The sequence below is a fragment of the Mercurialis annua genome, linkage group LG2 (genome assembly GCF_937616625.2).
Source record: "Mercurialis annua linkage group LG2, ddMerAnnu1.2, whole genome shotgun sequence".
Lineage (NCBI taxonomy): Eukaryota > Viridiplantae > Streptophyta > Magnoliopsida > Malpighiales > Euphorbiaceae > Mercurialis > Mercurialis annua.
In genome coordinates this window covers 33,493,230-33,519,696 of record NC_065571.1, presented here as the reverse complement: position 1 = coordinate 33,519,696, position 26,467 = coordinate 33,493,230, and the positions used below count along the sequence as shown (strand labels likewise).

Sequence of the window (26,467 nt, the reverse complement as noted above, 5' to 3'; positions counted from 1 at the left end):
GTCATGCACTTCTTAGTGCAAATTATATTCTAAATCGCGTACCAACTAAATCCGATCCGAGAATACCTTACGCGATATGGTATGGTAAGGAACCAAGTTTTAAGCATATTAAGATTTTGGGATGTTCGGCATAGATTAAAAAATTGATAACCGACAAGTTGGAATCAAGATCAATCATAGGAAGATTCGTTGGTTATCCTAAAGACAGTTTAGGATATTATTTCTATATTCCATCCGAGCAAACAATTGTTGTCAGTCGGGATGCAGTCTTTCTTGAAATACAATTTATTCAAGAAGTGGGCAAAGGAAGAAATATAGAATTAGATGAGGAGTCGTCTAAAAATCAACAAAATGATACAATGGAGATTGATCAAACCCATAGTGAACCAGAATTAGTAAAATCTACAGAAACACCTCGAAGATCAAGTAGAGTATCTCATCAACAAAAAAGATATGGTTTTCTTCATGATATACAAGAGTTGTTTATTCATGGAGAAAATGATCAAATTGTTGATCCATCTACTTATGAGGAAGCTATATGTGATATAGATTCTTCAAGATGGCATGAAGCTATGAAATCCGAAATGGATTTCATTTACAGTAACCAAGTTTGGGAGCTAGTCGATCCACCCGATGGTATTATACCAATAGGGAACACGTGGATATTCAAGCGTAAAATTGGTGCTGATGGAAAAGTTGGAAACAAAACCAAATGTTTCACCTTTTTGCAATTTAAGTCAAACATTTACAAACGTTACAAAACAAATCCAAATGTTTCACCTTTTTAGCGATTTAAGCCAAACGTTTACAAACATTACAAAACAAATCCAAATGTTTCCCCTTTTTAACAATTTAAATCCAAACGTTTCACCTCTTTAGCTATTTAAGCCAAAAGTTTACAAATGTTACGAAACAAATCCAAACATTTCACCTTTTTAGCGTTTTAAGTCAAACATTTCAACTTTTTAGCGATTTAGGCCAAATGTTTACAAACATTACAAAACAAATCCAAATGTTTCACCTTTTTAGCTATTTAAGCCAAAAGTATACAAACATTACGAATCTAATCCAAACATTTAAAATATTACGAAACCCTTTTTAGCAATTTAAGCCAGATTTTTACAAACGTTACGAAACAAATCCAAACATTTCACCTCTTTAGCGACTTAAAACAAACGTTTACAGACATTACGAAACGAATCCAAACGTTTCAACTTTTTAGCGAATTAAGCCAAACGTTTACAAACGTTCCGTAACAAAACCACATGTTTCATCTTTTTATCGATTTAAGCCAAACGTTTATAGACGTTACAAAACAAATCCAAACGTTTTATCTTTTTAGCGATTTAAGCCAAACTTTTACAAACGTTACGAAACAAATCCAAATGTTTCCTCATTTTAGCGATTTAAGCCAAACTTTTACAAACATTATGACTCGAATCCCTATGTTTCCCCTATTTTGCGATTGAAGCCAAACGTTTACAAACGTTAAGAAACAAATCCAAACGTTTCCCCATTTTAGCGATTTAAGCAAAACAATTAGAAACGTTACAAAACCAAACCAAACGTCTACAAACGTTACGAAACAAATCCAAAAGTTTACTAACGTTACGAAAAAATCCAAACATTTCCCCATTTTAGCAATTTAAGCCAAACATTTACAAATGTTACGAAACAAATCCAAACGTTTCCCCTTTTTAGCGATTTAAGCCAAACGTTTACAAACGTTACGATACAAATTCAAACGTTTCCTCATTTTAGCGATTTAAGCCAAACGTTTACAAACGTTACGAAACAAATCCATACGTTTCTCCTTTTTTGCCATTGAAGCCAAACGTTTGCAAACATTAAGAAACAAATACAAACGTTTCCCCTTTTTAGAGATTTAAGCCAAACGTTTATAATCGTTACGAAACAAATCCAAACGTTTACAAACGTTATGAAACAAATCCAAACGTTTCCCCTTTTTTAGCAAAATAAACCAAACGTTTACAAATATTACGAAACAAATCCAAACATTCCACCTTTTTAGCGATTTAAGTCAAACATTACAAAAAAATCCAAATATTTCCCCATTTAATCGATTTAAGCCAGACGTTTAAAACTTTACAAAACGAATCCAAACGTTTCACCTTTTTAGCTATATAAGCCAAACGTTTACAAACGTTACGAAACAAATCCAAAAGTTTCTTCTTTTTAGCAATTGAAGCCAAAAGTTTACAAATGTTACGAAACAAATCCAAACGTTTCACCTTTTTAGCAATATAAGCCACACGTTTACAAACGTTACGAAACAAATCCAAACGTGTCACCTTTATAGCGATTTAAGCCAAACGTTTACAAACGTTACAAAACAAAAACCAAACGTTTAAAACATTACAAAACAAATCCAAACTCCGCAATTTTAGCGATTTAAGCCAAACGTTTACAAACATAACGGAAAAAAAACAATCGTTTACAAACGTTACGAAACAAATCCAAACGTTTCACCTTTTTAGCAATTTAATCCAAACATTTACAAACGTTACATAACAAATCCAAATGTTTCCCCTTTTTGGCGATATAAGGCGAATGTTTACAAACGTAACAAAACAAAACCAAACGTTTCACCTTTTTAGCGATTTAAGCCGAAAGTTTACAAACGTTACGAAACAAATCCAAACGTGTCTCCTTTTTAGCGATTTAAGCCAAATGTTTACAAACGCTACGAAACAAATCAAAGCCTTTCACCTTTTTAGCAATTTAAACCAAACGTTTACAAACGTTGCGAAACAAAACTAAATGTTTCACCTTTTAGCGATTTAAGCAAAACATTTACAAACGTTACAAAAGAAATACAAACGTTTCCCCTTTTTAGCGATTTAAGCCAAACGTTTACAAAAGTTACGAAACAAATCCAAACGTTTCACCTTTTTAGCAATTTAAGTACAGACGTTTCCCCTTTTTTGCGATTTAGGCCAAACGTTTACAAACATTACGAAATAAATTTAAATGTTTCACCTTTTTAGCGATTTAGATTTAAGCCAAACGTTTACAAACGTTACAAAACAAATCCAAATATTTCACATTTTAAGCGATTTAAGCCAAACGTTTACAAACATTACGAAACAAAATCAAGCGTTTCACCTTTTTAGCAATTTAAGCCAAATGTTTACAAACGTTACGAAACAAATCCAAGCGTTTCACCTTTTTAGCAATTTAAGCCAAACATTTAAAAACGTTACGAAACAAATCCAAATATTTCCCCTTTTTAGCAATTTAAGCCAAACGTTTACAAACGTTACGAAACAAATCCAAACGTTTCACCTTTTTAGCGATATAAGCCAAAAGTTTACAAACGTTACCAAACAAATCTAAACGTTTCACCTTTATTAGCGATTCAAGCCAAATGTTTGCAAATGTTACGAAACAAATCCAAACGTTTCACCTTTTTAGGGATTTAAGCCAAATGTTTACAAACGTTAAGAAACAAATTCAAACGTTTCGCCTTTTTAGCGATTTAAGCCAAATGTTTACAAACATTACGAAACGAATCCAAAGTTTACAAACGTTACGAAACGAATCCAAACGTTTACATACGTTACGAAAGAAATCCAAACGTTTCACCTTTTTAGCGATTTAAGCCAAATGTTTACAAACATTACGAAACGAATCCAAACGTTTACATACGTTACGAAAGAAATCCAAACGTTTCACCTTTTTAGCGATTTAAGCCAAATGTTTACAAACATTACGAAACGAATCCAAACGTTTACAAACGTTACGAAAGAAATTCAAATGCTTCGCCTTTTTAGCGATTTAAGCCAAAAGTTTACAAACGTTACGAAACGAATCCAAACGTTTACAAACGTTACGAAACAAATCCAAATGTTTCACCTTTTTAGCGATTTAAGCCAAACGTTTACACACGTTAAGAAAACATTCAAACGTTTCGCCTTTTTAGCGATTTAAGTCAAACATTTACAAACGTTACGAAACGAATCCAAACGTTTACAAACGTTACGAAACAAATTCAAACGTTTCGCCTTCTTAGCGATTTAAGCCAAACGTTAAGAAATGTTATGAAACAAATCCAAACGTTTCACCTTTTTTGTGATTTAAGCCAAACGTTTACAAACGTTACGAAACAAAACCAAACATTTCACCTGTTTAGCAATTTAAGCCCAACGTTTACAAACGTTACGAAACAAATCAAAATATTTCCCCATTTTAGCAATTTAAGCCAAACGTTTAAAACGTTACGAATTAAATCCAAACATTTCACCTTTTTAGCGATTTATGCCAAACGTTTATAAACATTAGGAAACAAATCGAAACGTTTTATCTTTTTAGCGATTGAAAGGCAAACGTTTACAAACGTTACGAAACAAATCCAAATGTTTCACATTTTTTAGCGATTTAAGCCAAACGTTTACAAACGTTACAAAACAAATCCAAACGTTTCCCCTTTTTAGCGATTTAAGCCAAACGTTTACAAAGGTTATGAAACAAATCTAAATGTTTCACCTTTTTAGCAATTTAAGACAAACATTTACAGACGTTACGAAACAAATCAAAGCGTTTCCCCTTTATAGCAATTTAAGCCAAACGTTTACAAACGTTACAAAACAAATTCCATAGCGATTTAAGCCAAATATTTATAAATATTATGAAACAAAACCAAGCGTTTCACCTTTTTAGCAATTTAAGCCAAACGTTTACAAACGTTACAAAACAAATCCAAGCGTTTTACCTATTTAGCAATTTAAGCCAAATGTTTATAAATGTTACAAAACATATCCAAGCATTTCATCTTTTTAGCAATTTAAGCCAAACATTTACAAACGTTACGAAAAAAATCCAAACATTTCACCTATTTAGCGATTTAAGCCAAACGTTTACAAACGTAAGAAACAAATCCAAGCGTTTTACCTTTTTAGCTATTTAAGCCGAACGTTTACACACGTTATGAAACAAAACCAAATGTTTCATCTTTTTAGCGATTTAAGCCGAACGTTTACAAACGGTACGAAACAAATCCAAACTTTCTCCTTTTTAGCGATTTAAGCCAAATGTTTACAAACGCTACGAAACAAATCAAAGCGTTTCACCTTTTTAGCAATTTAAACCAAACATTTACAAACATTGGAAACAAAACCAAATGTTTCACCTTTTTGCAATTTAAGCCAAACATTTACAAACGTTACAAAACAAATCCAAATGTTTCACCTTTTTAGCGATTTAAGCCAAACGTTTACAAACATTACAAAACAAATCCAAATGTTTCCCCTTTTTAGCAATTTAAATCCAAACGTTTCACCTCTTTAGCTATTTAAGCCAAAAGTTTACAAATGTTACGAAACAAATCCAAACATTTCACTTTTTTAGCGTTTTAAGTCAAACATTTCAACTTTTTAGCGATTTAGGCCAAATGTTTACAAACATTACAAAACAAATCCAAATGTTTCACCTTTTTAGCTATTTAAGCCAAAAGTATACAAACGTTACGAATCTAATCCAAACGTTTAAAATATTACGAAACCTTTTTTAGCAATTTAAGCCAGATTTTTACAAACGTTGCGAAACAAATCCAAACGTTTCACCTCTTTAGCGACTTAAAACAAACGTTTACAGACATTACGAAACAAATCCAAACGTTTCAACTTTTTAGCGAATTAAGCCAAACGTTTACAAACGTTCCGTAACAAAACCACATGTTTCATATTTTTATCGATTTAAGCCAAACGTTTATAGACGTTACAAAATAAATCCAAATGTTTTACCTTTTTAGCGATTTAAGCCAAACTTTTACAAACGTTACGAAACAAATCCAAACGTTTCCTCATTTTAGCGATTTAAGCCAAACGTTTACAAACATTATGACTGAAATCCATATGTTTCCCCTATTTTGCGATTGAAGCCAAACGTTTACAAACGTTAAGAAACAAATCCAAACATTTCCCCATTTTAGCGATTTAAGCAAAACAATTAGAAACGTTACAAAACCAAACCAAACGTCTACAAACGTTACGAAACAAATCCAAAAGCTTACTAACGTTACGAAAAAATCCAAACATTTCCCCATTTTAGCAATTTAAGCCAAACATTTACAAATGTTACGAAACAAATCCAAACGTTTCACCTTTTTAGCGATTTAAGCCAATCGTTTACAAATGTTACGATACAAATTCAAACGTTTCCTCATTTTAGCGATTTAAGCCAAACGTTTACAAACGTTATGAAACAAATCCATACGTTTCTCCTTTTTTGCCATTGAAGCCAAACGTTTGCAAACATCAAGAAACAAATACAAACGTTTCCCCTTTTTAGAGATTTAAGCCAAACGTTTATAATCGTTACGAAACAAATCCAAACATTTACAAACGTTATGAAACAAATCCAAACGTTTCCCCTTTTTTAGCAAAATAAACCAAACGTTTACAAACATTACGAAACAAATCCAAACATTCCACCTTTTTAGCGAATTAAGTCAAACATTACAAAAAAATCCAAATATTTCCCCATTTAATCGATTTAAGCCAAACGTTTAAAACTTTACAAAACAAATCCAAACGTTTCACCTTTTTAGCTATTTAAGCCAAACGTTTACAAACGTTACGAAACAAATCCAAAAGTTTCTCCTTTTTAGCAATTGAAGCCAAACGTTTTCAAATGTTATGAAACAAATCCAAACGTTTCACCTTTTTAGCAATATAAGCCACACGTTTACAAACGTTACGAAACAAATCCAAACGTGTCACCTTTATAGCGATTTAAGCCAAACGTTTACAAACGTTACAAAACAAGAAACAAACGTTTAAAACATTACAAAACAAATCCAAACTCCGCAATTTTAGCGATTTAAGCCAAACGTTTACAAACATAACGGAAAAAAAACCAATCGTTTACAAACGTTACGAAACAAATCCAAACGTTTCACCTTTTTAGCAATTTAATCCAAACATTTACAAACGTTACATAACAAATCGAAATGTTTCCCCTTTTTGGCGATTTAAGGCGAATGTTTACAAACGCAACAAAACAAAACCAAACGTTTCACCTTTTTAGCTATTTAAGCCGAAAGTTTACAAACGTTACGAAACAAATCCAAAGGTGTCTCCTTTTTAGCGATTTAAGCCAAATGTTTACAAATGCTACGAAACAAATCAAAGCCTTTCAACTTTTTAGCAATTTAAACCAAACGTTTACAAACGTTGCGAAACAAAACTAAATGTTTCACCTTTTAGCGATTTAAGCAAAACATTTACAAACGTTACAAAAGAAATACAAACGTTTCCCCTTTTTAGCGATTTAAGCCAAACGTTTACAAAAGTTACGAAACAAATCCAAACGTTTCACCTTTTTAGCAATTTAAATACAGACGTTTCCCCTTTTTTGCGATTTAGGCCAAACGTTTACAAACATTACGAAACAAATTCAAATGTTTCCCTTTTTAGCGATTTAGATTTAAGCCAAACGTTTACAAACGTTACAAAACAAATCCAAATGTTTCATCTTTTAAGCGATTTAAGCCAAACGTTTACAAACATTATGAAACAAAACCAAGTGTTTCACCTTTTTAGCAATTTAAGCCAAACGTTTACAAACGTTACGAAACAAATCCAAGCGTTTTACATATTTAGCAATTTAAGCCAAACGTTTACAAACATTACCAAAAAAATCCAAACGTTTCACCTTTATTAGCGATTTATGCCTAACATTTACAAACGTTACGAAACAAATCCAAACGTTTCACCATTTTAGCGATTTAAGCAAAACATTTACAAAGGTTATGAAACAAATCCAAATGTTTCACCTTTTTAGCGATTTATGCCAAACGTTTACAAATGTTACAAAACAAATCCAAGCGTTTCACTTTTTTAGAAATTTAAGCTAAACGTTTACAAACTTTACGAAACTAATCCAAACATTTCACCTTAATAGCAATTTAAGCCAATGTATACGAACGTTACGAAACAAATCTATGCGTTTCACCTTTTTAGCAATTTTAGCCAAACGTGTACAAACGTTACGAAACAAATCCAAACGTTTCACCTTTTTAGGGATATAAAAAAAATTTTACAAACATTACGAAACAAAATCAAGCGTTTCACCTTTTTAGCAATTTAAGACAAATGTTTACAAACGTTACGAAACAAATCTAAGCGTTTCACCTTTTTAGCAATTTAAGCCAAACGTTTAAAAACGTTACGAAACAAATCCAAATGTTTCCCCTTTTTAGCAATTTAAGCCAAACGTTTACAAACGTTACGAAACAAATCCAAACGTTTCACCTTTTTAGCGATATAAGCCAAAAGTTTACAAACGTTACCAAACAAATCTAAACGTTTCACCTTTATTAGCGATTTAAGCCAAACGTTTGCAAATGTTACGAAACAAATCCAAACGTTTCACCTTTTTAGGGATTTAAGCCAAACGTTTACAAACGTTAAGAAACAAATTCAAACGTTTCGCCTTTTTAGCGATTTAAGCCAAACGTTTACAAACATTACGAAACGAATCCAAACGTTTACAAACGTTACGAAACAAATTCAAAAGTGTCGCCTTCTTAGCGATTTAAGCCAAACGTTTACAAACGTTACGAAACGAATCCAAACGTTTCACCTTTTTAGCGATTTAAGCCAAATGTTTACAAACATTACGAAACGAATCCAAACGTTTACAAACGTTACGAAAGAAATTCAAATGCTTCGCCTTTTTAGCGATTTAAGCCAAAAGTTTACAAACGTTACGAAACGAATCCAAACGTTTACAAACGTTACGAAACAAATCCAAACGTTTCACCTTTTTATCGATTTAAGCCAAACGTTTACAAACGTTAAGAAAACATTCAAACGTTTCGCCTTTTTAGCGATTTAAGTCAAACATTTACAAACGTTACGAAACGAATCCAAACGTTTACAAACGTTACGAAACAAATTCAAACGTTTCGCCTTCTTAGCGATTTAAGCCAAACGTTAAGAAATGTTATGAAACAAATCCAAACGTTTCACCTTTTTTGTGATTTAAGCCAAACGTTAACAAACGTTACGAAACAAAACCAAACATTTCACCTGTTTAGCAATTTAAGCCCAACGTTTACAAACGTTACGAAACAAATCAAAATATTTCCCCATTTTAGCAATTTAAGCCAAATGTTTAAAACGTTACGAATTAAATCCAAACATTTCACCTTTTTAGCGATTTATGCCAAACGTTTATAAACATTAGGAAACAAATCGAAACATTTCATCTTTTTAACGATTGAAAGGCAAACGTTTACAAACGTTACGAAAAAAATCCAAATGTTTCACATTTTTTAGCGATTTAAGCCAAACGTTTACAAACATTACAAAACAAATCCAAACGTTTCCCCTTTTTCGCGATTTAAGCCAAACGTTTACAAAGGTTATGAAACAAATCTAAATGTTTCACCTTTTTAGCAATTTAAGACAAACATTTACAGACATTACGAAACAAATCAAAGCGTTTCCCCTTTTAGCAATTTAAGCTAAACGTTTACAAACGTTACAAAGCAAATTCCAAATGTTTCACCTTTTTAGCGATTTAAGCCAAATGTTTACAAATATTATGAAACAAAACCAAGCGTTTCACCTTTTTAGCAATTTAAGCCAAACGTTTACAAACGTTACAAAACCAATCCAAGCGTTTTACCTATTTAGCAATTTAAGCCAAATGTTTATAAATGTTACCAAACATATCCAAGCATTTCATCTTTTTAGCAATTTAAGCCAAACATTTACAAACGTTACGAAAAAAAATCCAAACATTTCACCTATTTAGCGATTTAAGCCAAACGTTTACAAACATAAGAAACAAATCCAAACGTTTCACCTTTATTAGCGATTTATGCCTAACGTTTACAAACATTACGAAACAAATCCAAATGTTTCACCTTTTTAGCGATTTAAGCAAAACATTTACAACCTTTTTAGCGATTTAAGCCAAACGTTTACAAACTGTCACGACCCAAAATATTTAGCCGAGACCGGCGCTAGGGAATGGGAGTGGTAGCTCCGAAACCCGTAGTAAGCCTAAAATCACTAGTAATTTTTTTGCAATTAAAAACATAATATCTTATCTAAAATGTTTTCAGGAAACTCTTTTAGACAATATATTTATATTTATTAAAATATCATATTAGAGTTTACAATATAAAATATCGCTTAAAGTCAAAGTGTCTATCGAATACTAACACCTACTGACTACTGCAGCTCTAGGAACTCATGCTTGTGCAAGTCCAATGACTTCTGGCACAATGGAGATGGTTTGTCTGATCCGACTCCGACTACCTGCAAACATCAGAGTGAGGGGTCAGTGTTTGGGAAAATACTGAGTAAGTTTGCAAGTTACTAATGGTATTATCAAAATATAGCATCATATGCTTAATACGTATGTAAATTCATGATATAAGCAAACAACAAATATTCTTAATTTCAAAGTGTGAGTCCAACTCACTAGATACGGGGCTCAGGTTACACCGTAACCGAGTGCTCACTCGTATCGAATCTCAAAGTGTGATTCCAACTCACTGGTGGGTCCAACCCACTGGTGGGTCCAACCCACTGGTGGGTCCAACTCACTAGATACGGGGCTCAAGTTACACCGTAACCGAGTTCACTCTCGTATCGCATTCGTATCATATCATGCAGAAATACATTAAATCTTAATCACAAAGTCAGACACTCTAGGCTGGCTCAATACTGGTGATCACACAGCCTAATGACACCCAATAGGTAGTTAGTTTCTTCGCATCGCATACTAGATTCATGCATTCAAAGCAATGAATAAAACATCATTCATACAAGCGGATCAATCAAACATAGTAATATCTTATACGAGTAAGTTATATAGATAAGATGTATCTAATAATAATATTCATAATATAAGAAATTAGCTTTTATAAATAATACGCAAAAGTAAATGCAACTCACAGAAACCGCTATTCCTTATATCCGAACATAAGCTCCAGGAGACTGGTCCGTCAATCCTCGTCGAGCTTCTTGGTTCGTCATACTCGTAGCTTGATACTCCGTCACATCTATCATAGGATGCTATCGTTAAAACATACACTTAGAGGATCCTATTCTTAAAAACTGCACTAAATACCTAACACGACAAAAGCACGAAACATAACCGCCGTGATCTAAACGTATCTTTCTCTGTAGATCTCTATTCATATCTTGATAACTCATCATGCTAATGTTCATTGCTATAATGTCTTATTAATATTCATTTTAAGACATTTGTCAGAGTTCTACACCCGTATCATGTCATCGGAAGCCAATTTTCGCTCCCGGAAGTCCCCCGGAGGTCACGATCGAAGTAGGGCTTGTCGTGCTAGCTTGGCACGTCGTGCCCTTCAATTTTCATGAAGGGAACGTCGTGCCCTTCCTTATGCACGTCTTGCACCCCTGGTGGGGCACGTCTCGCGCACCAGCACGACATGCTGAAGTGCAGCACATCGTGCACCAATCGGGTGTGACGTTTTCCGGCGTCTCCGGAAAATTTTCAGAGCTCCAAAACTCCCAAAACTCATACCCAATTCATTTAAACACATTATACACACTTTTGCACTTCGAAATCAACCATAAACGCTCCAAAACGTCGAATTCAATATAAATGCGATCTAAACTGTAAAACAGCCCCCTATTTTTCATTTTTCGTGGTAATAACATGTAACTACCTTGTTTTGATGCTTGGGGAAGGTACAGGCTTGAATTCCGAAGAGATCGACGCAAAAATTGTCTGAAACTGATATCGAACGGAGAAACCGTGAAGAAATTAAGTTGAACGATGAAATGTATAGGGTTTTCTGGATTCTTCCTCTTATTTAATCTGATTCTTTCTTTCATAATTCTCTTCTTATATAGCTTGACTGAAGGTTAGTTTTGATCCTTCCTTTCTTTCTTCGTTACAATTTATCTTTTGAACTTTTCTTTTATTCAATTTAATCCTCGCTTAACTAATTAACACTTTAATCATAACGTATACGTATTATTTATATCCAATAAACAATACGAATCCCAATATTAATATTTTCCTGTCCATAATCTTTTAATTACTATTCTCGAGATTTAATTGGCTAATTTGCACTTTGGTCCTTGAACTTTTCAAAAGTTGCAATTTAGCCCAAACACATCCGCATCCAAATTTTAAAAGGTCTCCGATTGACCCGAAATTTTTACCATTATTATTATAAAAAATTTCGCGGACCCTGGCGAAATAATTTCCCTTTTCAGGACTTAACTGGTTAAATTACCACTTTAGTCCCTGAACTCTAGTTTGGGACTCTTCTTAGCATTTTTCCTTTTAATTTAAATTCCAACTTTAGAATCGGAATATGATATTAAATTCTACATAATTACTTTCCCAAGACCGACCTACTAAAGACTTATTTACTTTAATTTCTCGGAATTCCTTCCTATATCGTCACTCCAGCCACCCACAATTTGACACGTGGTCAAGTTAGATAATTAGAATCTTTTGGGGTATTACACAAACGTTACAAAACAAAACCAAGCGTTTCACCTTTTTAGCAATTTAAGCCAAACGTTTACAAACGTTACGAAACAAATCCAAGCGTTTTACCTTTTTAGAAATTTAAGCCAAAAGTTTACAAAAGTTCCGAAACAAATACAAGCGTTTCACCTTTTTAGCAATTTAAGCCAAACATTTACAAACATTACAAAACAAATCCAAATGTTTCCCTATTTTAGCGATTTAAGCCAAACATGTAAAACGTTACGAAACAAATCCAAACATTTAACTTTTTTAGCGATTTATGCCAAACGTTTACAAACGATACGAAACTAATTAAAACGTTTTCCCTTTTCAGCGATTAAAGCCAAACGTTTACAAACGTTACAAAACAAATCCAAACATTTCATCTTTTTAGCGATTTAAGCCAAACATTTACAAACTTTACGAAACAAATCCAAACGTTTCACCTTTTTAGCGATTTAAGCCAAACGTTTACAAACATTATGAAACAAATCCAAATGTTTCACCTTTTTTGCGATTTAAGTCAAACGTTTATAAACGTTACGAAACAAATCCAAATGTTTCCCCATTTTAGCTATTTAAGCCAAACGTTTAAAACGTTACGGAACAAATCCAAATGTTTCACCTTTTTAGCAATTTAAGTCAAACGTTTACAAACGTTACGAAATAAATCCAAACGTTTCACCTTTTTAGTGATTTAAGCCAAACGTTTACAAATGTTACAAAACTGTCAGGACCCAATCTCATGGGCCGAGACCGGTGCTAGGGAATGGGAGTGGTAGCTCCAAAACCCGTAGCAAGCCTAAAAACGTAAAATATTTTTTCTTAAAATACCATACGTCATGCATGACAGACATAAGCACATGTCATGCTTCAAAGATGCTAGGCTATACATTTTCTTCTGGCAATCACAAACCGTTACAACGCAGCGAGCATAATACATTCATAATTTCAAAACGTTAATGTTTTATTTACAGAAAACCGTTTGATACAGACCGAAATACGGAACATTTATCTACTGCAGCTCTAAGAGTAAAGTATTCTTTCTTTACATACTTTCAAAAATATCAGACTTCTGGATCAAGGATAAAAGTGTGCGGCTTCAAAACTTCTTTCACCTGAGAGGGAAAGCTGTGAGGGGTCAGTATATGGGAATATACTGAGTGTGTTCATATATTTACTAGTCAATATTCAAGTAAAACATAAAACAATGCAATAGAATTTAAATCATGTGTAGCCAAGTACAAGATCCGATTAAAACCCTAATCCTCGAACATGCTAAACTTATATGATCAAATCAAAATGATCCAAATGGTCCGACCCGGGAGTAATTCTAACTCAATCACGTCAGCCGCGACCAACCTCTTAATCCCAAGTGGTAGGTCCAACCCACTAGATACGGGGCTCAGGTTACTTTAACCGAGTTCTCACTCGTATCGCATTCAAATATATCCAACTTTGAAATTCATATTCATAATCAAGTTCACAGCTGTAATAAATCGAAACTGGTGATCGCGCAGTCCTATTGCCGCCCAAAAGGTGGCACATTCCATCATATCAATACTGGTTTTGAACTAAACATATACATATTTCATGTAAAAACATTGCATTGAAAGTATTCAATTCAAATGTAAAGCAATATAAAATATTTGCTTGTGTAAATACTTTAAATGTAAATTTATATAAACTCACCGAAAACGCTTATCCAAAAATACTTCGGTGCTCAGAAACGTCAAGCTTCTCGAGCTCCTGGTCCAGCTGTTTCTTGCCTCGCCGGATCTAAAATGATTTAAAACAATTGACTCACATCAGAATCCTATTCTAAGATTGACTCTAGATTCGAGACACGACGTACTACTCTTATTGACTATCTAACTCGTTTTCGGTTCGTATCTCTATACTGAAATGATTCTCAATTAACCTCGTTAGGTTAAAGATTCAAACTAATCGGTAATTGATTGAATACTAATCGATTTCGAATCCGGATATGTGTGTACAAAATATTTCTCAGAACGGGTCAACTGGCGGATTCACTGTGCGTGCGCACGACTGTTTGTGCGGCTGCACAGGAGACTGTGCGCCCCCACAGTCTCAAGACTGTGCGCTCGCACAGTCTACAGTACGCTCGCACAGTCTATAGTGTGCTCGCATAGTCCACAGACTGTGCGCACGCACAGCCACGGGCTTTCGCCCGGGATCGTTTCCGACGTGCTTCTAATTGAATTTCGCATTCTCAACACCTAAACAACGCGTAATCACATCGAAAAACTCAAAATCTAAACTCAAAACGCAATAAATCAATCCTATAATCGTTAACACGATAAAACCGTTCCGTGGCCTAAAACTTTAAATCGATATAACCATTAATTCATCCATCCAAACGATAAAACGTCACGCTTACCGTGATTCGCCACTGAAATACGATCGATTCGAGATATGGAACGTCGAAAACGAACGAGAAACTGAGATCGAGCGACGGAACGTAAAGGATCTTCGAAGGAAATAGAAAAATGGAGCTGATGATGGTTTGAGGTCTGGAACCTTCATTTTGAAGGTAATCTTATATATATCATGGCTAATTTTCACTTTGGTCCTTGAAACGTTTTAAAAGTTGCAATTTAGTCCAAAACTTATCCGCGTCCAAATTTTAAACGGTCTCCGATTGACTCGCAGCTTTTACCATAAATACTATAAAATATTTTGCGGACTTTGGCAAAATAAATATTAACTCGGGATTTGTATTTTATTTTATATTAATTTTCAAAGTTATTTCCGTATATGCCGATAAATCGCTTAATAAAAATTATTTTAAATTCTCGATATAATTAAATTAAATTCTTCTTAATTTAATTTATCGAAAGTTAGGACACGTGGCACGACTTAAATACTTTAAAACATATGAGGTGTTACATTCACCCCCCCTAAAATAAATTCGTTCTCGAATTTAAACCTTTAGCCACATACCTTGGGTAAATAAGTACGGATACTTCTGTCTCATGTCCTCTTCTGTTTCCCACGTGCATTCTTCTACGGACAGACTTCTCCAAAGGACTTTGTCACGACCCATTTTCATGAATTGTGACCGGCGCTAGGGTATGGGTATGGTTGTACTGAAACCCGTAGCAAGCCTTGCGGATAACATACATTAATCATTTAAAACATTGTACCTGCATAAAACCACATGCTCGGGGGCAACCGAGACTCCAACCTATTATAACAGTTTATGTGTACGACATATAAATAATAAATGCTCGGTCAACTCCGAGTCTCTAACACGGCATAAATATTAAATAACCAAAGTTAATATAATAATACCAATCAACAAATAATTCAATTGAGTTAATCTGACAACAAGTACTACAACAAGTAAGACTTCTAATTACTACTGCGGTCTAAGAGTAAAATCACTTCAATAACTTAAATAAAATAAAGTAAGACCTCCGAGTAAATAAAGAATCGGAGACCAGTTGACTCGGTCAAATCATAACCCTGGGAAAAATTGGGAAAACAAAGGGGTCAGATATACTGAGATGAGTTCATACAACTATTTACATTTATTAAGTGAAAACCATGAAAAACCTTAAAACATTTGTAAAGCAATTTATCATTATGGATAAGTATTGAAACCCTAAACCACAAATATCTATATCTAGTTGTCGTGTCGGTGAGACGTATCTCCATAACCGATCCCCGACTGTCACTCAAATAAACACGTGAGTCCCAGGAGACGTATCGTCCACCGGCGCCCTCACTAAGGCGAGACGTATCTCGAACCTACATCAATACCATATGATCATATACCGGTGCACACGCAGTCTCGATGATGCCCATCGAGTAGCCCGTTCCAATTCAGATCCATAATGTTGAAAACAGTTCGAAAGCTGTATATACAATATATATATATATATGCAAAAATACAATTTACTTAATAAAGCGGTAAATAGCGATATAAACTCACTGTTTGCTAATCCACGTGAAAACTCCTGGCAAGCAGCCTAAACTCGGTTCTCCTCAAAAGCACGAATAGACAACGAGTCTAAACAAATACAAATAATTATTAAAAATGGTTCCTAACTCTATAGAGTACTAGACAGCACATAGGACTAGCACAAAACAACAAGTCAAGGTGAAGCCAATCAGAGTAAACACAATACTCAAACAATTAAAAAAAGTCAACACAAGACAAGCCTATTGAGTTCCCGCTTTAAAATCCATTTCAAAAAATATTATTTAAATATTTATTAAATAATAACTCAAGTTATAGAATACAAACCATATAAGTTTCTATATCAAACACAATCCGAATAAATCAGAAAACAGCTTAAAAATAAACCAAGTTAAAATTCGTATCAGTGAGTCAGCCGAGTTATCACAAACTACCAAACTTCTTCCCACTTGTTGGGCGACCAAAGTCTAACCCAACCCAAAAGTTAAACCAAGTTAAAATCCTGAATTACTTGAATGAAAAGTATAGTCTTTTAAAAGCAAGTACACAATCCATCGTCTAGCCAACAATTGGCAAATCACTCCATACTAACACAAGTATGTTACACTTCTTTTAAATGAACCAAAAAGGATTAAATTATCCATTTAAACGTTAAACTCATATTTGAAACGATAATCAAATCATGGCATAAACTTGTCGACTAAGACATAATCAACATGAATGAGTCTAACGCAAACAACGCAATGCCATCATGTCAAGAACGATACAAAACAGCCCCAATACGATTATGGACAGCAACTATATCGTTGAAATGTACTCAGCACATAAACAAGGTGAAATCATGCATTTATAAGCCAATCAATCATCCTATGATTTACTAAGCATGACAAAAGATGTAACATTGGTTCAAACACATATGATCAGCCTTTAATCAGAATTTCCAGCCCTCTTTTACATTGCTAAAACAGCGAAATAACCAAGCCATAATCATGCGAACAACCTAGCACCTTAACCCAATAATCAACATTTAAATCTAAATGTTATAGCATGATAATTCAATCATAAACACCCTATTACAGATTAGGCTAAGCGTTTCAGAGATCAAATCAGCCACAACATATGTACAATACAATAGAACACAATCTATCGAATTAGCACGTGAATCTCTACGCAAAAATTTAAAGGATTGCGACACATACCATAATGAATCGAGATCGGCGTAAGAATCGAAAGGAAACATAAAATCAATATCCACAATACGCTGGAAAAAGGTTCGGATAAGTTAAGAGCCGATATACGCGATAAGGAATTGATTAATCAAAGAAAGGAGTATTAGAATCGCTTACCGAATGATTAAACCAAAGGGAATGAAGGAAAATAGAGTATCTCAGATGCTAGGGCGGCTCTAGGGTTTTATAAAAGGGAAAAATTAGGTTAGGTCGAGCTAAGGGTCTATTTATAGGTCAAAGTATCAAATTTGACAGAGGGGCACGATGGGAGGCGCGATGGACCCATCGTGCCTTCCTCAGCAAAATGGAAAAAATGCCTAGGGCACGATGCGAGGCGCGGGCACGATGGCAGGCGCGATGGACCCATCGTGCCTTCCATCGTGCCTCCCTGCACAAAGCTACAAAAATGCAAAAAACTGCATAAGGCCCAACGGCAACGACGGACCAAACCCAAAGTATAACATGGAACACACGGAGCCCAACGAACACAAAAAAACGATCAACACGGTGATGGAACAACGCCGAAACCAAACGTAAAAGACAGGATATCACAATCTCCCCAACTTATGTAAAATTCGTCCTCGAATTTAAAAGAAAAACAACCGACGAATAACATAACATAAAACTACATATCAAACTGAACAAAACGCACATAACCAACGTAAAAACGCATAAGCAAGATACCGAAGGTGAACAAGGACAATAATTATAACAATTCGCCATAATGAACTCTGTCTCTCAAAAATATTCCTCAACCAAGTAACCAATCCAAACTGTAATCATAGGAATTTCCATGCTTAACGGCCTATGTACTTGCGTAAGAAAAAAACTCAAAAGGTTGTTCCTCGAACGATAACTCTAAACCACCACTTTCATAAACCGAACAATCTCAAATGATCACAAAAAGTATCAACACTAACTTTCACTTAACATAAAACGATAATGTCATTTCTAGGTGAAACCAAACGAAGGAATACAAACTCTCCCACATAAAACTCGACAGAAATTCTAAGGATAATCAAGAACGAAACCTCGAATCTCTTTAATGATAACTCTAACAAAATTTTCACCCAGAGAAGGTCAACACAAGACGAAACACGCCGAAAACATATGGGGTATTACATTCTCCCCTACCTATGAAAAATTCGACCTCGAATTTTAAATCTGAAACTGATTCGCAGTTTAAACGGTCACAATATACATATACACAAAAAATTAAGTCTAACAACTCGATGCTCTAACAATTACTCGATCAACACAAAAGTGAAAAGACAAAAATTATCCAACTGTGAATCACAGTTACTCTTTACTAGGATGGCTCCTAAAACCATCTCGAATCTTAACGATTACCGAATCCACATTATCAAAGCGCAAGAACAAGTCCTAACCTCAAACTATAGTTCTTATAATTCTAAACTCTATCGTATCAAACAGGAACACTGAAAAAATATTGCGTTCCACAACACTTACTCACCTGTCCACTTATAACTAGCTCAACACCAAAATAATCGATAACAATACTCAATAACAACTAAATAATATTTCGGCGAAAAACAAACACTACTTGGATCATTTTGTCCAATGATTAACACCAAATTTGATAATATCATCAATCTCGCGAATCATAAAACACAAAAACTCATATCGTCATTCAAAAGAATACGTGAACCTATCTCATGATAACGGAATCTCCAGATTAGTAACAAACCATGTCGATCATAATTATTCCTCAAATCATTCAAAAATAAAAAGCCTGTAATAACCTAAGGTATCTAACCATCAACTTAATTCTAACTAAGTTTCACAAACTTAATTTTATTCCACACACAAAAGGTTCAATATCCGAACAAAACGATATACAAACTTTCAAGAATTAAACCCTCAATCAACATTATTGACCAACCAACTTTGTTATCGAAATTCACCAAACACGATCATCGATTTTCGGACCAGCTAGCTCATATATCCTAAAACAAAATTATTCAATCAAATGACTATAATCTCGTATACAACGAGAGATCACTACGATCAATTCACCTCTACCGGATTGTTAGTTATGGTCAAAAAATTTATATTCAAAAAATTTGACTTTAAAAGACTATACGTCTTACACCTCCTTTTTATATTCAATAATCAAAATGATTTACCGTCAAAAAACCATAAGTTTTGTAAACCCTTGAAAATTTTTAAAATATTCGCATTTTGAATTCACAGATTTTTCTTACTCTAAAAGAAGTTTGCAAATTTGTTTTTTGAAACAGTTCAATTGACAAAATTTATGTTATCTTTAAACCAAACTTGATAAAATAAATTTATCTCTTTCTCGAAAATACACAAACCATGGAAAAAAAATCCTTTGTATTAAAATACACATTGATGTTTCAAACATCCAAAATTTAAGTCGCTTCTAAATCTTGCTCTCAATAAAATACAATTTGAAGAAATCGTTCAACCGAAAAATTTATTATTCCTTTTAAATCAAATTTGACGAAATGTCTTCCTTTCCTTAGAACGGTAAAATTAACAATTCAAATCTCTTTGTTTATGAAATCACCTTTATATCAATATACCAAAAAAACACTTGGAAAAATCAAATCTGAAAAGATAAAGTCTCTTTTAAAAATATAGTGTAGACACACACATGATCATAGCCAATATCCTTAATCCACAAATCCTTAAATCACAAATCGAAAATTATCACTAAGACTCCTTAATCTGAATCTAACCATACATCGTACTTGGCACAACTAAAACTCGTGTGAAACTTCAAATTTATTCTTACCTTCTATTAAACACAAGATTCTGACAACACGAACTGATCCATTACGACGTAATCGTCCAAAATCCATCACCATCATCACGGAGTATTTGTCTAGCTACCTTTCGGTAACAGTTTCAAAATCATTTGAAAACCAACAACTTTAAAAATAAATTATCATAATGTGACTTGCGAGTTCATCTCAAAACATCCTTCTCAAACACTTTATCGATAAAATCCATTTTACATAATTGTGCGCTAGGGTGATGACATCTCTCATCCCTAAAGAGTTGCATCCAACCCTAATTATTTCTATGCATGTGATGCATGTATCAATTATTGGTTTATCTTTTATTTAGTGAACATACTTACTGATCAACGCAATCCTATTCGTGACATTTAAAATGCAAGTTCATGATATGACTGGGCACAATCACGTGTTGAAAATATTTCAAATATTTTAACAATTCAACCTTTAAAATCCATTTCTCGATAAAACATTTGCTAGACTTTACACTCTGTTAGACGTGCACTCAATAACCTCAAACTATTTCTCAAACTCCATACTTGTAGTCTACCGACATTCGATGTTATATAACAACTCAACCTAATAATTTCTTTACAACTCTTCGGTAAAAGTATCCAACTAACTTCAAACCAACTGAAACTTATACTCAATGAAAATAACACATCACATACGTTCCTGCGAAACCTACCGCCGGCTCCCGCATCGCATCATTAACTTGATGAAAACACTAGTGTATTAATACACCGCTCTATGTTCTCGGCCAAAATTTCCAATATCCTTTTTAGGATAATCAGAAACCATCAACCATTTCAGGGGAATACTCCCCTCGTCTTCCTCGATATCCAAACCCAAAGGTTTCGATCCACGAAACAAACAGTAAAACCCCAAGCAACCAAAACCAAACAAGGCAAACAGGGTCTAAACAAAGTTCTTACTCAAAGGTCAAGACCATACATTAAGGTAAGCCAACCATGACCACGTGATTAAATCATCTCACATGCTGCTCCGCACGAAGAGATATAACACAAACAATCAACTTAGTGCAAAAGACAAGCGAGTTATACAACGAAAAACTATTTCCAAAAGATACCAAATTTGTAAATCATAAACCACATAAGCATGCCATTCAGTAAAAACAACTCAAATATTTTTAAATACAATATCAAGACATGCTACAACAAGCTTTGAATTTTATAACAAAATCAACCTGTAATAATTCATCTTTCAAGAGTATGCTTCAAAATTCATTTTGAAATTTAAAGTCAATCACAAAACTTCCAAATTTTATTGAGTCCCACGGTTAAAACAAAATCAATATCTGGAAAAATATCTTTTTATAAATCAATTGCTTATGAAAAGAATACCCAAGTATCTCAATCCATGAAACCATCGAGTTAGCCGAGTCATTACAACTACCAAGCTCAACTCCTAAATTTGGGTGACCCAAGTCGAACCCAAAACAACCGTTTATAAAACGTAATCAAACATTTGTAAATCCGAGAAAATGTACTCAAATAAAATTTTCATACTTTCAAAATTAGGAGTTCAACATAACCAAACCGTTAAACAGCAATTCAAAAAATCAAGTGAGAAATCTTTAATCTCAAACAACCACTTCGTAAATCCCAAAAAATCAAAATGTTGACATACCACAACATGGTCAATTAACTTCAACGTTAAATTCTCAAATCAATGACTCGTCTCTTAAAAAAATCTTTTTGAAATCATCGTTTGATAACACTAAGCCAAACATTATATTTCAAAACACAAAAAATTTCATTTTACTGGCCACTTAACCAAAATTAAACCTTTAAAGAATTAAAAGTCAAACTTCTCTTATGATTCTGTGTCGAAACACAAATCGGATAAAACAATACTCTCAATAAAAATCTTTAAAACAACATGTGGTCAAACAATGTATGACCACCAAAACATGTTTAAAAGTTTAACCCAAAATCTCTTTAAATAAAATAAAAAACAAAGCTAACGCCCATTATGCGATCGCATTTAAAATCAACAATCGAGGCCAAAGCCTAGATGTAGTTTATTAAAAAGGCAAAACCAATTCAACGCATCATGTAAAATAGCCGTAACCACACCATATACTCAAAATTGTATCCGGTATAAGCGCCAAAATTAATCAAACAACATCATACCCGAGTATGAGTTTTAGAAAAATTTACCAACCTAAGATTTCCCGAGAAATCGAAAGCAATTATAATCACCCAAGTGAAATAACCTCAACATGATAAAACACAGCAAATAACATCCAAGTGAAATTAATTATCAATCATAGCAGCAACACTAAATAACGACTGACACATATCACCTATAGGATGTAAGCTGAAAGTTTGAAAACAAAAGATGACGTTTCAAAAGACACGTCACGAATCCTAATTCCGCGGTAGTTCCTATGACACAACATCAACTTATCATGCCAAAAACATATAGCACATATCATGCATAAGGCCTTGGTTTGAAACCAAAGCTCTGATACCAAGTTTGTCACGACCCATTTTCATGAATCGCGACCGGCGCTAGGGTATGGGTATGGTTGTACTGAAACCCGTAGCAAGCCTTGCGGATAACATACATTAATCATTTAAAACATTGTACCTGCATAAAACCACATGCTCGGGGGCAACCGAGACTCCAACCTATTATAGCAGTTTATATGTACGACATATAAATAATAAATGCTCGTTCAACTCCGAGTCTCTAACACAGCATAAATATTAAATAACCAAAGTTAATATAATAATACCAATCAACAAATAATTCAATTGAGTTAATCTGACAACAAGTACTACAACAAGTAAGACTTCTAATTACTACTGCGGTCTAAGAGTAAAATCACTTCAATAACTTAAATAAAATAAAGTAAGACCTCCGAGTAAATAAAGAATCGGAGACCAGTTGACTCGGTCAAATCATAACCCTGGGAAAAATTGGGAAAACAAAGGGGTCAGATATACTGAGATGAGTTCATACAACTATTTACATTTATTAAGTGAAAACCTTTAAAAACCTTAAAACATTTGTAAAGCAATTTATCATTATGGATAAGTATTGAAACCCTAAACTACAAATATCTAAATCCAGTTGTCGTGTCGGTGAGACGTATCTCCATAACCGATCCCTGACTGTCACTCAAATAAACACGTGAGTCCTAGGAGACGTATCTTCCACCGGCGCCCTCACTAAGGCAAGATGTATCTCGAACCTACATCAATACCATATGATCATATACCGGTGCGCACGCAGTCTCGATGATGCCCATCGAGTAGCCCGTTCCAATTCAGATCCATAATGTTGAAAACAGTTCGAAAGCTGTATATACAATATATATATATATATATGCAAAAATACAATTTACTTAATAAAGCGGTAAATAGCGATATAAACTCATTGTTTGCTAATCCACGTGAAAACTCCTGGCAAGCAGCCTAAACTCGGTTCTCCTCAAAAGCACGAATAGACAACGAGTCTAAACAAATACAAATAATTATTAAAAACGGACCCTAACTCTATAGAATACTAGACATCACACATGACTAGCACAAAACAACAAGTCAAGGTGAAGCCAATCAGCGTAAACACAATACTCAAACAATTAAAAAAAGTCAACACAAGACAAGCCTATTGAGTTCCCGCTTTAAAATCCATTTCAACAAATATTATTTAAATATTTATTAAATAATAACCCAAGTTATAGAATACAAACCATATAAGTTTCTATATCAAACACAATCCGAATAAATCAAAAAACAGCTTAAAAACGTCTGGATATTCAGATACCACTGGTACATCGCTTATGTTTACGCTTTTCTTTTACACGTCTCGCACTATGGCTAGAAATTCCTGACATCCCTTCTTTAGCATACGACAAACTTTAAGAGCGGAAATGATAATCGTGAGAAATTCTGTCTTATCACCCTGGATTGAAACTGGTTCAATTCCAGGCGTATAGAACGTTACCGTCTTCTTCCGACAATCCACATTGGCGTAGTGATGAGCTAACCAATCCATTCCTAGTATAACGTCAAAAACTAATACCTCGAGTAAGATCTAATCCACAAGAAAATCTCGTCCTTAAACTCTCACAAGACAAGACAGATAAACGATACTAACTTCCACACTGTCTCCTACTGGGGTAGCTACTGATAAAGGATTCTTAAGGTATGCTGGTTGCACTCCTAACTTACGAGCGAAGCTAGGCGAAACAAAAGAATGTGTAACGTTCGGATCAAACAAAATTAATGCGTCTTGAGAAGCGATAGAAAAAGTACCTTGCACAGCAACATTGGAAGCATGAGCCTCCTGAGGACTCAGTGCAAAAACTCTGGCCTGGCTTCCACCAGCCTATGAAGTCTTACCATTAGCGCGACCTCCGCCGTTTCTTCCTCCTCGATTTACATAACGACGGCCTCTCTGGCCAGTGAAAGCACTTCCCGTCTGATCATATCCTGACGCTGTCTGATGTGCAGTTCTCTAATGCTGATAGGAAGGCTGTACTACCATAGTCATGGAACCTTGAGGCATCTGCGTCGGACAATCTCTAGCAAAGTGACCCTGTTGGCTACAGTTGAAACACGCTCCAGAAATACTATAACACACTCCATAATGCCTCTTGTTGCAATTCAGACAAATTGGTGCTCCGCCTCCTTTGTCACTCATGGATCTGGCACCAAATCTTGTGCCTGATGCACTAACCCGAGATCCATGTCGACTCATCTTATGTCCTTACTGACGTGGTGTGGGTCGAGAGTCACTTCCTACGTATGAATGGGTAGGTGCACTCCGTATGCTACGAAACGTATTACTTCTCATAGGTGCAACATTAGAAGGGTTGGGAATCTTTCCAAAACGGATCAAAGAAACTTCCATCTTCCTAGCTTTATAATTTATTTTTAGCCAAACCCATCCTCAGGTCCCTCTACTCTTCATTTTTTTTTCATCGGATCCCTATACTTTAATTTGACGTTTATAGGTCCCTTGAACTTCAATTTCGTTGTTGTTATACCCTTAGACGGATGGAATGTGGAGAGTGTGCTACACTCTCCGTTAAATCACAAACTCCGTTAAATATGACGTGTCAAAACAAAATAAAATAAATATGACTAAAATTCAACGACCAAATAACACTATTTTTAAAAAAAAATAACAGAAAAAAAATGTATGGCCGGCCACCACTTTCCTCCATTAATGGAGGAGAGGTCTGTCCTCCATTAATGGAGGAAACCTTTGTTTCCTCCATTAATGGAGGAAACCTGTTCGTTTCCTCCATAATGGAGGAAACGAACAGATCTCGTTTCCTCCAAATGGAAGAAACGAGATCTGGGTTTCCTCAATGGAGGAGACGATCCTCCATTGAGGAAACGAGGAGGTTTCCTCCATTAATGGAGGAGAGACCTGCTGGTCTCTCCTCCATTAATGGAGAAGAGAAAGGCCACCACTTTTCAGTGGTGGCTGAGAAATTTTTTTCATTAAAAATATTAATATTTTAATAAATTAAAATTAAATTTCAAAATAAATTGGATTTTAGTTAAATTAAATAAATTTTATATAGGTGTCGGTCGGAGTCGGAGAGGGAGAAAACAATAGCGGGACTAAATTATGGATTAAATTTTATTTTAAAAGTAAAATTAAATTTTTAAATAAGTTAAAATTGATAAATTAATTTTAATTAGTTAATTCTACACTATTAATTATTGATGGATACCGAATCCCACTGAAAGTATAATGGAGCCGAGTTGCAGGAGATCCACTCTCAGGCGACACCGGACTCCCCCTGAAGACGGAAAGATATGAAGGAGATACCGAATCTCTAAGATTCGGTAATACACTAATAAAGACCGAATCCCACATGATCCGCCAAGAGCGCGTCAGGTCCGGGATTCGGATAAACGACTAAATATGGAAACCTTGTCCTATTTGGACACAAACACTACATATGGAAGGATAAGCTCTACTTTAGGAAGATAAGACTATTTAGGAAGACG

The 26,467-nt window shown here is 34.4% G+C and overlaps 1 protein-coding gene across 1 annotated transcript in view; it reads left to right on the top strand.

The window, feature by feature from the left end:
- Positions 1-25,169, top strand: part of LOC126668431 (uncharacterized) — a 35,773-nt gene extending 10,604 nt beyond the window's left edge. Inside the window, exon 6 of the mRNA XM_050361634.1 lies at positions 24,953-25,169. Within this exon, the coding sequence (XP_050217591.1) occupies positions 24,953-25,169 (217 nt within the window). The remainder of the gene's footprint in view (positions 1-24,952) is intronic.
- The last annotated feature ends 1,298 nt before the right edge of the window (positions 25,170-26,467 follow it).